General features: G+C 43.9%; 1 protein-coding gene across 1 annotated transcript; it reads right to left on the bottom strand.

Annotated features, from left to right (window-relative positions):
* Window positions 1-1728: 1728 nt before the first annotated feature.
* LOC109032488 (glucose dehydrogenase [FAD, quinone]) lies at window positions 1729-13751 on the bottom strand. Its single transcript, XM_019044648.2, has 4 exons — window positions 13598-13751; window positions 10326-10691; window positions 5000-7097; window positions 1729-2045 (listed from the first exon to the last, which is right to left on the bottom strand). The coding sequence occupies exons 1-4, from the start codon at window positions 13651-13653 to the stop codon at window positions 1734-1736; spliced, it is 2832 nt and encodes a 943-aa protein (XP_018900193.2). The 5' UTR covers window positions 13654-13751; the 3' UTR covers window positions 1729-1733.
* Window positions 13752-14342: the final 591 nt, after the last annotated feature.

Below are 14342 nucleotides of genomic sequence, written 5' to 3'. Positions count from 1 at the left end.
ACTTCGCAAGTGAGATTTTTCCCTGGGGCAGATCCCACGAAACGTCCCGTGGAGACAAGGCCGCACTGGGGAAAAATATCGATTGACTCAATAGTTTTCCCGACTTCGGATTTGGGATTTTTCCCTGGGACAAATTCCGTGAAACGGCCCGTGGAGACAAGGCCTAAAGTAAAATCAAAAACAAAAACGTGGGTCCGTTTTGATCTGTTCAATTTATTCAAACAAACAACGAAGTTCTGTCTTTCATTTATATTTTTAAATTAAATGTTGCAACAACCCTGGTAAAAATTGGCAGTAGAATCTGTGTTCCAAAATACCATAGACCTACAGCCGGCTGTGAGATTTCCAATAGCTTCTATAACCGGGAACACAATTTCTTATAGCCTTTTATAGCCGATGGCGATTAAGCAACAGCCTGGCGATAAAGTGTATGCTAAACGTTACTAATTACGGATGCTAGGGCTTAGTGAGTTTTTGGACTACCGCTCTCTTTTTGGGCCGCAGTATCTCGATTTATTTTGCGAGGAAAGCTCCGTACTTTTGAAGGATGCCTGCCATTCCTAATATGTTGGAGCGCCTTCAATTTCGTATGATACTGTGCAATACCTCTGGTGTGAAATAGTTGCTTCAAGCGCCGCGGTACTCTGCGGCGGGCGGGCAGCCAGCGCTGTACGCGCACTGGCGCCTACAAACCTAACAGGGATACTTCACGCATTGCGCAATGCGTGAAGTATCTCTGTTAGGTTTGTAGGCGCCAGTGCGCCGCCGCTCCGCTTTGCGTTAGGCTCTAATATTTAATCTGGCGGAGTCAGCGTTATTCAACCCATGACTTTGAAATGTTTGCACACTCTGTATGGATTATTCTCATTTTAATTGATGAAAAAAAATATGAAGTAAAGGAAAATATAATGTGCGTTTTGTAAATATTAAGGTGATTCCGTACAAACTTAAGGATTTACAAAGCACAAGAATTTCTACACAATTTCTTATAGCCTTTTATAGCCGATGGCGAAAACGCAACAGCCAGGCGATAAAGTGTAAAGCCCGGCGATAGGAACTATAGCCCGGCTGTACAATTTTTTATCGCTTCGTGCAGCCCGGCCGTATGATTTTTTCCACTTTCTACAGCCAGCTATATGATTTTCTATCGCCTTCTTCAGTCGGCTATAAGAACTCTTATGGTATTTTGAAACGCAGCTCCTATCGCCAATTTTTATCAGGGAATTGACTATTCAATCCTTGGAGACGAGTAATCTGGAGACAAATAATCTGCCGAGTGTGATCTACTGATGAGGTCTAAAAAGGCCCAAACCGGTATAGATCTCTCGACGTGACTCAACTTAATATTCCATTGCAAACTGCTGAGCTGAACACTCTCCCTCCTCAGTTTCGTATGGTGCGCATTAGAGTTCAAAAAATTATTTTGACTCTAATTTTAATTTTTGGAACTTCTTGGCTTTGTTTCCCCACGAAATGGTGTGGACCCAGCACCATTTCTCCACCTTGTAATCTGGAGATAGAAAGCATATTGCCGTGAAACGGCCCGTGGAGACAAGGCGTAAAGCGAAATCAAAAACAAAAACGTAGAGCTGTTTTGATCTATTCAATTTATTCAAACAAAAACGAATTTCTTTCTTTCATTTCTTTTTTTTTTAAAATTTAATTTTGCAACAATGGACTATTCAATCCTTGGAGGACGAGTAATCCGGCTATAGACAGCATTGATAATCAAATCAAATGGTGTAGGAGACCATGATGTGTTCGGCGACCTTTTCGGCGAGCATGAGAAGTGGGGCCGAGCTGTAGGCGGTGAGCGGGTCGGGGAGGACGGCCGAGCCGGACACGCGGAGTCCGTTGATGCCGTAGACCCTGCCGAAGCCGTCCACGACCGCCGAGGGATCCGATCCCGGTCCCATCTTGCAGGTCCCCGTCGGTTTCGAGGCGGCTGTCGTGAAGTACTTGAGGGCGCACTTCCAGTAGTCGGGGCTCTTGAACGGGAACGCCGAGCACTCTTCGACTGCGATCGGAACCAGTTTTGACCCAACCTTGAAAATATCATGAACATGTATCAGCATGGATGAAGAATTTGAGTTATTTTGAAAGCATTACGGTGATTCGTCAGGCTCAAATAACGTGGTCGAAGTGGAGTGCGATATATCGCATCGACGGGAGAGACATACGGAGGGACTGAGGGAGGGAGGGAGAATTGTTTTTAAATTTTTTTTTTCATAACTTGACTTTACTTGAATTGCACATACGTTTTATTTTGGAAAAAAGCTTCCTAACTTGTAAATTTTGACAATTATTTTTACGTTTTCGTGAAATCTGAAAACTGTTAAGGTGATTCGTCAAGCTCAAGTGACGTGGTCGAAATGGCATGCGATATGTCGCATCGATTAGGTCAAAAATCTCGGCAGATTTTGAATTTTTAGCCCAAAACAAGGACGATAGCCCCTGCGCATGAGCCTAAAGAATCATTCTAAACCCAAAAATCAGCAAAATTCAGGGAAATGAAAGCAGAATAGTGTTTGGAAAAAAAATCTCGCATTCGATACAGAAATCGATGGTTGAATCGAATGCGAGGTTTTTTTTCCGAACACCATTCTGCTTTCATTTCTCTGAATTTTGCTGATTTTTGGGTTTAGAATGATTCTTTAGACTCATGCGCAGGGGCTATCGTCCTTTTTTTCGCTAAAATTTCAAAATCGACCGAGATTTTTTACCTAATCGATGCGACATATCGCATGCCATTTCGACCACGTCACTTGAGCTTGACGAATCACCTTAACAGTTTTCAGATTTTACGAAAACGTAAAAATAATTGTCAAAATTTACAAGTTAGGAGACTTTTTTTTCTAAATAAAATGTATGTGCAATTTGAGTAAAGTCAAGGTATGAAAAAAAAAAAATTTGAAAAAAATTCTCCCTTCCTCCTTCAGTTTCTCCGTATGTCTCTCCCATCACCGCCGAGTCCAAACGGATCAAGCAATACCTTCGCAAAAAATTGAGTGACATTCGAATTCGGAAGGGATAGGCGCTTGTTTATGCTCCAGCTTTTGTTTTTGCCATATAGTTTTTTGGAGGGGGTATTCAAAGTTAGCGATGATCAGTGTTTTTTTTTTTGGGGGGGGGGGGGGGGGGGCTATAAATCCCGCAGGTTTAACGTTACGTAATTTAAGTATGATCCCATGGATCGATTTGTCCGCTGTTTCAAGAGATCGTCGGTGGTTTTTATTTAATTTGATTATATTTTATGGAGTAGCGTGATTATCTCCTGCCGTCCCCATCAGATCGGGGTAGCGGGGCGCAGCGTTGCGAGGGGCGCAAAATTTTTGCAATGCAATGGCGTAACGCCACGGATTTGCGGGGAAGGGGGGGGGGGCTAGCTACGCCACTGATTTCATGAGCACGATGTTAAGATTAATGGAAACAAGAAACGAGATTTTTCATTTTCAAAAAAACAAACATTTTCTCTGGAATCAGTTTTCAAGAACGCCCTCACTGTAATTTCTCGTACAAATTATTATTTTAAACAGATAAAACTAGGAGATACCCAAAATCTACTCTCAGATTTGGATTCCTCGTTAAAAAGCGCTCGGAATTCGGTTGTTTTGCGTTAGCATATCATGCAAGAAAGAGGCTAAAAGCGGACATGCTGATTCGAACATATCAGTCTATCATGCGTTAGTGGGTCAACTAGGGGAGAAGAAGAATTTATCGTCAGCCAAATTCCTCGGGTGCGAGAAGCGAGGCACGCCGCGCGCGCCAGACGCCAGGCTGACGCCACTCGGTCTGGTCTTGCTCAGGGAGCCGGAGCTCCGTCCTCTGTCCTTTTATCCATGCCGCCGCGCCAGTGGCAGCCTCTTAGCCTCCACTCGCTGGGAAATAAACTACCCTGGCGCCTGGCGCCCGGAGCTCGGTTTCGTCGAGCAGGATCCCCGCGGCGATTTATTCTTCCTCATGTCAGAATCAGTATGCCTACTTTAAGTCTCTTTCCTTCATGCTATGCCAACGTATGACGTATGAGATAGCATCAATTTTTAACGAGGAATCCGAATCTGAGCTCAGCTTTTGGCTATCACTCTTTAAAATCTATTTAAAATTGAAGGAGAAATACAGGGGCGTTCTTAAAGATCAATCATGCAATAGTTGTTTGTTAGTATATCCGTTCGTTTTCTTTTTCTTCTTTCACCAGAACGATCAAAAATGAAAAATCTCGTTCCCTGTTTCCATTGATCGAAACACATTGCTCGCGAAACTATAGAACGGAATTAATTCAAATCGAATAAAAACCTTCGAGGATCCTTTGAAATAGCGGAGGAATCGATCGATGGGGTCATCTCTAAATTTGGTAACGTTCAACTTTCGGGATTTTGAGCCGTCTCCCTCCCCCCTCCATCCGGATCCCTTTGTGCTCCACAACGCTGTGCAGGATCTCCCTTTACCCCCCCCCCCCCCCCCCAAAGAAAAACACTAAACAACGCTAACTTGGAATAACCCCTCCGAAAAACTAGATGGCGAAAAGGATTCTGGAATTTAAATATAAGAGTCCGTAGTAACTTCTGGACCATTCGACCAGGAGGGTCGCGATTGGTCGCGTGTAAAAATGGGAAGGCTCCGAAAACAGTGAGATGTGTTCTAAAGGAAAAGTCAGAAAAATCACGGGTTTTTTTTTTGGTTTTGCAAATCTGCAGTAAAAATCACGTGTTTTTCGCAAAATTGCGATAAAAATCACGTGTTTCTTGCAAAATCGCAGCACTTCAAACATACGAAGCTATAAAATAGTCATCATTTTGAATTAGAACTCCTCGCACAGAGTTTTTAAAAAATCAGTATACCAAGAATTCGAGCATGTGCATGATTTTTGTGAAATAAACTTTGGGGGGGAGGGGGTAGAATTCGTTCATTATTTTTACCTGCTCAATACATATGACTCTTGGTTCCGTAGATACTGTTTTGATCATGGAGAAAGTGAGATGAAAAGTTCATAATTACATACCTCATTAAATGCTTCAGTTTCTTCCAAGAGTGAAATCTTTTCGAGGGCCTTCAAGAATGTCAGGACGTCGTGTTCATCGGATAACAAATTGCCAACGACAATCGGACGATCGAACGGATTCTTGCTCTCCAAAATGACACGACCAGTACTGTGCGGTCGCAGCAGCGTCAGCGAAAGAACAGCTAGATTGTGTTGATCATTAAGTTGCGCGAGTTTTGTACGATACTCATCTGCATAGTTGTACATGGCCTTGAAATCGCATAACCACTCGTGGTGGCCCTTGTTGAAGTAGTAACTGTGGAACTCTACATCTGGGTAACCGTCCGTCAGAGTGTCCATGAAAACGGTGTGACTGAATGTGCCGTATGTGGCCAGTGGGCCGTCGTTGTGGGCTAAATAGTCGAAAGCCATATCTTCGACAGACGTGTGTCGCATGAGTGCCTTCTCGTGGGCCATCACTGCGCCAGTAAAGACAGCATTCAGCTTGAGGTTTCCTCCGACGTTGAGATCTTTGACCAGGTCGATATCATGAAGTAGGAGCTGGTGACGCGGTCCGATTCCGGACAGCATGAGGAGCTGGGCGCTTCCGATAGCACCGGCAGTCACGATCACCTCCTTCGAGGCCTGCACTGTGAATATCTGACCTTGCTTCGTCACGAGTTCCACACCGTAGGCTGTGTTCGTATTGGTATCGATCAGTATCCTGGTTACATGTGTGTTCGTCAGGAGTTTGAAGTTCTCTCGTTGCACGATCGGGGAGAGGAAGACTTTTCCTGGAAGCATGCGCCGTCCTGTGCATACATGTCCTACCATATCCACGTATCCGGTATTGACTTTGGCATCATTGATATCCAGCACAGGGTGATAGCCCAACTGCGAGAATGCGGCTGAGTAGACGTTGGTGATGTATTTGTAGTCCTTGGCTGTGATCTTGCTGACGGGGAGTGGACCGCCGAAACCGTGATGGAGCTTCACTTCGTTGTCGTTGATCATGAGTATTGACCTGAGGTGTTCCGTCTTCATGAAGTAGCGCAGTAGACTCGGGAAGCTGTACTCGAGCAAACCTGCCTCGACGAGAGACTGATAGTCACGAACGCAACCACGGTAGTATAGATCAGGGAGGGTAAGTGCCCCTCCGCCCAAGCCTTTGCCCATATGAACGCGGATCTCCTGGTTCCTCATTCCGAGACCAACTGCATCTGCTGCCTCCAGGTTGAAGTCCCAGTCGAACTCGCTTCTCGCGAGGGTCGAGTACAACAGAGGAACTTCGGCTGCCGGGGGAGGATGACCTCCAGCTTCGATGAGCAGAACGTTCCAGTTGTAGTTTTGACTGAGCAAGTTGGCGAGCAAACTTCCTGTTGGTCCTGCGCCGACTATTATGAAATCAAAGACCATATCCGGCTGAAGGTGAGGCGTGAAGTCTGCCGGATAGCGAATATCCTTGATGATATTGAATCGCTCTTGGTCGAGGGAATGGAAGAATTCTTTGAAGAGATCCAGTTGGTACAGGCCGTAACGATCAAACTTGAACTTGTTATAGGACGTCAAGTAATCGTATTCTCCTTGAAGCAGATCCACTGCATTGGTGTAACGGCCGCTGTAGTAGTTGGGGAGCCCGAAGTTCCATTTTGGTGGACCGTACGTGGGGAATCTGGGCCTGCCCTCGAGCGATCTGCCGAACATGTCAGTTCTGTAGTTGCCGGAATATCTGTTCCCGAAGAAGTTGTTTATATAAATTCCGAATTCACTGGGAGAATCGGGGCCCCATGCGTACGGACCGGGGTAGTCCAAGCCGTAGGGTGTATATCCGCGAGGGCCATAGGGTGAGCCTCCGTAAAATGGTGCGGTGTAAAACTGGTTTGAGCGAGTGAAAGCTGGGTGTTTGTAAGAGTATTTCACGTCCCGTGAGCGCAAGTAGGAATTTGGAATGTTTGAGTATCTTGAAAAGTTGACGCCTCTGAGATTTGTTCTCCCGGGAGGGTAACGGTAATTTGTCGGGAAGGCACTAGAGTAGCCAAACGGACTGGCATTCCAGCTACGGTCGAATCCACAGAAAGGAGGTAAGCTTCTTGCAGTGTTGTAGGCTGAAATGGTGTACCTGAAGAATTGAAACAATGTATATCAGTTTTGAAAAAAAATCAAGAAGCCAATCGCCTAAGTAATATTGCTCGCTAATAATTTTACAGCTTGTCGTAAAATCACTATTGGAATCTTACTTTCGAACAAGATCCGCACAGAGACCAATGAAAAACAGATTGTTAAAATTAAATATTTTTTTAGGCGTTGGTTTGTTATACAGGGTTATTCAAAAGTCACGCACCACTGGCCATGACGGGGGTGGTCATTTGAAATTTTTGAGTTGCCCCCCCGCCCCCTCCCTCCGAAGAGATCTAAAACTGGAAAGCACTTAAAAAAGTTTCCCCCTCGATATGAGGAAAAACGTTTTAAACCGCAAATCGATATCATAATTGGACGTATTTCTGTCAAACGGAACTAAGCGCCAAATTGAGTTCCTTTTGAGGATTTTAGAATTCCGGATAGCGCGTTCTGTCAAACGGAACTAAGCGCCATGGAGAATAGCATTGCGAGTATAGGACGGAACGGACAGGACGCCCGTTTCCGCCGCCAATCCAAGCTCCCTTCTACCTTCCTCCCCCTATGGCGCTTAGTTCTGTTTGATAGAAATACGTCCAATTAGAGCTAAAGTTATGGCCAGTGCCCTGGTAAAAATTGGCGATAGGAGCTGCGTTTCAAAATACCATAGGAGTCCTTATAGCCGACTGAAGAAGGCGATAGAAAATCATATAGTTGGCTGTAGAAAGTGGAAAAAATCATACGGCCGGGCTACACGAAGCAATCAAAAATTATACAGCCAGGCTATAGTTCCTATCGCCGGGCTTTACACTTTATCGCCTGGCTGTTGATTTTTCGCCATCGGCTATTAAAGGCCATAAGAAATTTTGTAGAAATTCGTGTGCTTTGTAAATCCTTAAGTTTGTACGGAATCACCTTAATATTTACAAAGCGCACATTATTTTTTTTCATCATTTAAAATGAGAATAATCCATACAGAGTGTGCAAATATTTCAAAGTCATGAGTTGAAAAACGCTGACTCCACGAGATTAAATATTAGAGCCTAATAACACAAAGCGGAGCAGCGGCGCACTGGCGCCTACAAACCTAACAGGGATACTTCACGCATTGCGCAATGCGTGAAGTATCCCTGTTAGGTTTGCAGGCGCCAATGCGCGTTTCGCGCTGGCTGCCCGCCTGCCGTGCCGCGTCGCAGCGTACCACGGCGCTTGAAGCAACTATTTCACACCAGAGGTATTGCACAGTATCATACGAAATTGAAGGCGCTCCAACATATTAGGAATGGCAGGCATCCTTCAAAAGTACGGAGCTTTCCCCGCAAAATAAATCAAGAAACAACGGCCCCAAAAGAGAGCGGTAGTCCAAAAACTCACTAAGTCCTAGCATCCGTAACTAGTAACGTTTAGCATACACTTTATCGCCAGGCTGTTGCTTAATCGCCATCGGCTATAAAAGGCTATAAGAAATTGTGTTCCCGGCTATAGAAGCTATTGGAAATCTTACAGCCGGCTGTGGGTCTATGGTATTTTGGAACAAAGATTCTACTGCCAATTTTTACCAGGGTGGTGCGTGACTTTTGAGTAACCCAGTATTTTTCTTTTCGTTTCTTTTTATTAGATTAAAAATGAAGGAGATGGCTGATACAGATCATATTCCAACATTCTCATTGTATGGGGAACATCAAAAATAGTATTAAGATTTCCTTATCTTCTGTTTTATGTGAAATGTAGTGTCATCCCTCCCAGTGTCTTGAAACGACGAGCCGCGTGCCACTATATTGCTGTGGCACTGCGTGGCTTAGAAGAAGGCCCATGCGTCTTCACTTTTCACGTATGCAACAATTGCAACACGGGCATCCCTCGAACACGAATAGTTGCATCAAGGCGTTGTATAAGGAACCATGTAACTTTAGCAACCAAAATGGGTGACTAGACAAGGTCTGGACTAAGAAAACGTCACATGTTACCTCTTCAAAATCTGATGGAGGTAACGATTGACACAACGGGAAGTTCGGAACCAACTTCCGAACGAGATATTAACACGTATTCATTTTAACAGATCAAATGGTAGTCATAGATCATTCAAATGACGATACTTGTTTTTCGTCATTGAACCAATTTTAGTTTTAAACACGTTTGCGGGCTGATTGTTGAAATTGATAGACAAAGCTATAGACAAAGAAGAGAAAAAGGATATCAAGGGATCGTATTGGTGGCAGCGGGTGGTTGCATTGGACACATGAGGTAGGTAATGGACTAACTAACGGCAGCTCGCGAGAGATCCTTTAGATAGTCCATCATTTATCCCCTTAGTCTATGAGAACCATCCAAATTAACTAATAGGATCGCTCCATACTCATTATGTCCTCTTTGTCTATCGCTGTGTCCATCAATTTCAATAATAAGCCCTCTGGTTCAGGATTTGATGATAGGTCTTGATGTGTGATAAGTCTCTTTACTACTACTTGAAATGCCACACAAGTGGTAATCCTGCGCTTCCACTTAGAGCCCCGCCCTCTCCGTCCCTACTATGTACCAGCCCGACGCAACCGTTGTTTAAGACCATCAAACTCGGGTCGCCTACCCGGGAATCGAACCTGGGACCTCCTGATTATAGAGCCAGCGGCGAATCTAACGTCTTCATTAGTGGCAGCCGTGCAAACGAAACAATTAGAGAGCTTATTGCAAGGTTGTTATGTGAGTCTCTCGGAGACTTGAACGCGTGGGTAGGAAAGAAAGCAATTTGAATAAATATCACAGTATACATTACGAGATGCCGATACCGTACAAGATGGAACCGAGATTGATATTTTGAGGACATAGAATATCGAGATCTTTTAACGGTACTTAATTCATACGAAGACCGTCTCCGCCATTTAAAATTTCCGCTTGATTTAAAAAAAGGATTCCGATTGAAACAACTAAGGGGTCGTCCCCAAATTACTCAACACTCTCAGGGAGGGGGGGGGATATCGTTAGGCCACTTTGTTTCTAAGTGTAAAAGGATAGGAATCTACGTCACAAAAGCGTTACGAGGGGGGAGGGGGGTGTCAAAAGTTACGAAAATGTGCGTTACGCAATTAGGAGATGACCCCTTAGTTGCTTCAATCGGAATCCTTTTTTTAAATCCTGTGGTGTAGTGATTGTAGCGCTGGGCCAGCGCTACAACCACTACACCACAGGAGACCGACAGGAGGCTCAAGGATGAACAGTGATGATAAAAAAAACTGACCTTTGATCGTAGGCATCATGAGTGCCAGGGAGGAAGGCGTAGGCGCCGTAGCCTTGTCCGTAGTAGCCGTTGACGAGGGCGAGGTAGCGGGCGTAGCTGGAGTGGCGGACGTCGCCGTAGTTGCGCAAGAAGCGGACGTCGCGGTTGGAGAAGGTCTCGCGGCTACCCTCGTTGCTCTCCTCGGAGGAGCTGGAGCTAGAGCTGGAGCTGGAATCGATGTGCTCCAACTTCCGCTTGATGAACTTGAGCTTGTCGGCCGCCGGGCGGAGCATCTTCGTCAGCCGCACCGTCTTCGAACCCGTTGTCACCGACACGTGAGCCCCCACGTGCTTCTTCTTGTAGTACCATTTCGTGCTTTCTCCAACCCTGAAATTTCCAAATTCACATCTCCAAATCCATTCCGTTTCGTTCCGGGCCCGAATCGTCACCTCCCGGCCAAAGTATCACAAGTGCCATGCGACGTTTCAAAATTTCCACTGCCATTTTATTTTTGTACAGAGAAATTGCTCAACGAAGCTGTTCGAAAATTTCACTGAATTTTCTTTGTACTGCTGATAAAACTCAGTGACATTTTCAAAACAGATTCAACGGACGATTTCTCTGTACAAAAATAAAATGGCAGTGGAAATTTTGAAACGTCGCATGACGCCAGTGATGATCAATTTGACGTGCTTTGCAATATATCGATTGATCTGCCGAAATCGACATCATTCCTGGAAATTTTCTTGGAAAATTCTTCGCCCGGAAAAGAAAAACCACGGAGGTTTCTAAAAATTGTCGTTGAGTGATTTTTCAATTTAAGAAAAAGTATGTCAAGAAGTCTGCAACCTCGCAAACCAAGGTACGTGGTTGCAGAGACTTACACCGACGTGACTAAGCAATTTGCAATGCAGAGAAGTATCTTAAACTTACTGCAATTCCATTGCAATAAATTTCAACAAGAAAAGCCCCTTCAATTAGTAAAGAAGCAACATACACAACGCTCCGATCCAGTTTTGCCATGCATATATTATAGCTCTCGTATGCATCGCGGATTTGCGATTTGTCCTTTCTTTTCGGTAAATTTCCGAGAGGAACATGGAAAATATAAAGGTACTTGTTTTCAATCCTGTTTACTGCTGCGTTGCCACTTGTAATTTAAAATAGAGTGTCTGGGAATGGAATCGAAACCGGGACAGAATCTTAGGATGGAATTAAGCGACGCCTACAGCCTAGACCACGTCTTTTTTCCAGTTTCGTCCTCTGTTTATGGAAGCTCTTTGATGGAAAACTAGCCCTGAAGTGACTTCAAAACTTCGATCCTAAAATGCAGTCTTCTTTCAGCAGGTAGATCCTTTCTGAAATATTTCACTGTGGATGAGCCTCTTTTCCAAAACGGAAGGGACCATGATATGTACCACTGCAGTGGATCATGCCTCGTTTTTCAATGACCCATAAGTGTCACAGTGCAACGAAAATACTGAAATAATTTTGCAATTAAATGCAATCTAATCGTAATTTACTGACCATGAATTTACAGTGTATTTTTACATCTTTTGGTGAATATATGAAGATATATTTCCGATCCAAACGATCATTACAATGAGTCATTTGTGCAAAAAAGCGTGGCAATTTGCAAGGCAAAAATAAGTAATTGCAGGACATTTTTTTATTGTAAGTCGGTTCAATTTGATTGCAATAAATTTCACTTACAGGAGCCCCTTCAATTAGTGAGTAGGCAACATACGCAACATTCCGAAACACTAGCCATACTTTTAATATTTAATTCGACGGTAAAACTCCCAAACCACTTATCTCGGTTTGCGACGTTGCAGACTTCCTGTTATATTTTATATTTAGATTGGAGAACTACTCAACGTAAATTATTCCGTAAAACTTTCTTGATTTTTCCTCTCTGTGCGGAGAAAATATTCTGTGAAAACTTCAAGGTATAATGTTGATTTGGATTGGACGCACTTATGCTAAAAGGAACCATTCATGTACATAGGGGTTTGCGCGTAACATAGTTCTTTTTAGCGTAAATACGTCCATTTTTGTTCTCCTTCAATGAAATAAAAAGGGAGCGGAGACTCTGGAACACCGCAAACGAGATACGTGGTTTGATGGGAGTTCCATCATCGCATTGCAAATTATTACAACCTGTGCCACTTAGTAAGCCACAATATTTCTATTGAGATCGGACTTAGGAACTTGACGTTCGAACAGATTTCATTATTTTTTGCTGATTTATAATTTTAAATGATCACAATACGATTCCGTGACTAGCGCAACTGCGGGCTGATTGCTGAAATCGATCGACAAAGAAGGCAAAGGGATCATCCCTAAATTACGTAGCGTAATTTTTCGGCATTTTTGACCCCCCCCCCCTCCCTCCCTTATAACGGTCTTGTGACGTAGGTCCCTATCCTTTAACGTGTAAAAATAAAAAAGCGTAACGCTCTCTTCGACCCCCCTCCCCTCTAGAGCGTTAAGTAGTTTAGAGACGGCCCCAAAGGCAAATGGAACAATTCCATTGGTGGAACTGATGGTTGTAATGGACAAGGGAGGTACTTAAGTAATTGAACACTTAACGGCAACAACCCTCGAGAGACCCCACAGTCGGTTGATCATCTTATTCCCTAGTCGCCAAGAACCACCCATTTCAACCAATAGGATCGCTTTATTTTCCCTCCGTCTATCAATTTCAATAATTAGCCTGCGGACCGAATATTGAAATTTGTAGATGAAACTATCGACGAACAATATTCCATATAAATCCATTTCAGTGGATTCCTGGAAACTTTCTTAAAAAACGAAGTGTGGTTTTTTTTAAAAAAAAAAAATTGATTAAAAATAAACATATGTAGAGGTGTGCAACGTTGTTGTTGTAGTTAGTCCGTTATTTACCCCTTAGTCTAAAGGAGCCACCCATTTCAACCTATAGGATCGCTCCGTATTCCCTATATGAGGACTTATCTGTAACAATAGCGGATGTGAAAAATTACCTTTTCGAAATACGCTGAAAAAACTGTTTTGTTCACACAAAAATTTAACATGTTTGGCTCTGGCATAGTGTACAGATCTCGAAGATCATATCTCAAGTATTTTCTCAAAATGTTCTCGATGCCAAAACAGTTTTTTGAATGCGTTTCGAAAAGGTAATTTTTCACATCCGCTATTGTTACAGATAAGTCCTCACATCTTCTTTGTCTATCGCTTTATCTATCATTTTCGATTATGAGCCCGCTGCTGAGCCTCTGGCCTACCCACGGAGAAAACGAGAAGGTACTTACTGAGCCACTGCGAGGCACGTGAGGAGCGCGAGCAGAATCCTACCCAAAGTGGTCATGATGACGTCCGGTCCCTTTGGTGTGGCCGTCTCACTTCGGGAACCGCATCCGACCCTCTGGACCCTTTTATACCCCGCGGATTCTGCATTGATGCAATCCAGCGTGCGTGCACTCTATTTGCCCAGTTGGAAGTATCTCTGCCAAACGGCACTAAGTGCATTATGACATGAGCCCTGGTATGCATATATCCATATGGGTCTCAGGGCTCTTGTCTCAATGAACATAGTTCCGTGCGGCAGAAATATGTCCGGTTGAGCTCCGGCTCATTTGTTTATACGGCTCCATTGATTGGGTGACGATTGAGTGAGTGCATTATTTGCACCCGACTCACTTCCTTGATTAACTGTCAATACTTAATCTCCAAGTATGCGTTTTTTGCACATTTCCCTGCCACTGTCACGCATGACAAGATGCGCGTGGGCGCGGTTTGGATTAGATTTTGAGATAAGAAACCACTCCAACTCATCCATAAAAGCTCACCCATCTGCATAAAGGCACGTATCGTCATGTTCCGGCCAATGTATCACAAGCGCTATGCGACGTTTCGAAATTTCCGCCGCCGTTTTATTTCTTTGCAGAGAAATTGTTAGTTGAATCTGTTAGTAAATTTCCCTAGTAAAAATTGGCAATAAGAGCTGCGTTTCAAAATACCATAGGAATTCTTATAGCCTGCTAAAGAAGGCTACAG

The sequence above is a fragment of the Bemisia tabaci genome, chromosome 2 (genome assembly GCF_918797505.1).
Source record: "Bemisia tabaci chromosome 2, PGI_BMITA_v3".
NCBI classification, from domain to species: Eukaryota; Metazoa; Arthropoda; class Insecta; order Hemiptera; family Aleyrodidae; genus Bemisia; species Bemisia tabaci.
The sequence above is the reverse complement of the archived record's forward strand: the minus strand, read 5'-3'. Positions and strand labels throughout refer to the sequence as shown.

What these genes read in the sequence shown, in the direction of transcription:
- LOC109032488 (XM_019044648.2), bottom strand. Translation starts at nt 13,653, where the DNA reads ATGACCACTTTGGGTAGGATTCTGCTCGCGCTCCTCACGTGCCTCGCA. An exon ending in CATGATGCCTACGATCAAAG is followed by an intron (nt 7,098 to 10,325) that starts GTCAGTTTTTTT and finishes TCAATTCTTCAG; the next exon opens with GTACACCATTTCAGCCTACA. An exon ending in AAACTGAAGCATTTAATGAG is followed by an intron (nt 2,046 to 4,999) that starts GTATGTAATTAT and finishes GATATTTTCAAG; the next exon opens with GTTGGGTCAAAACTGGTTCC.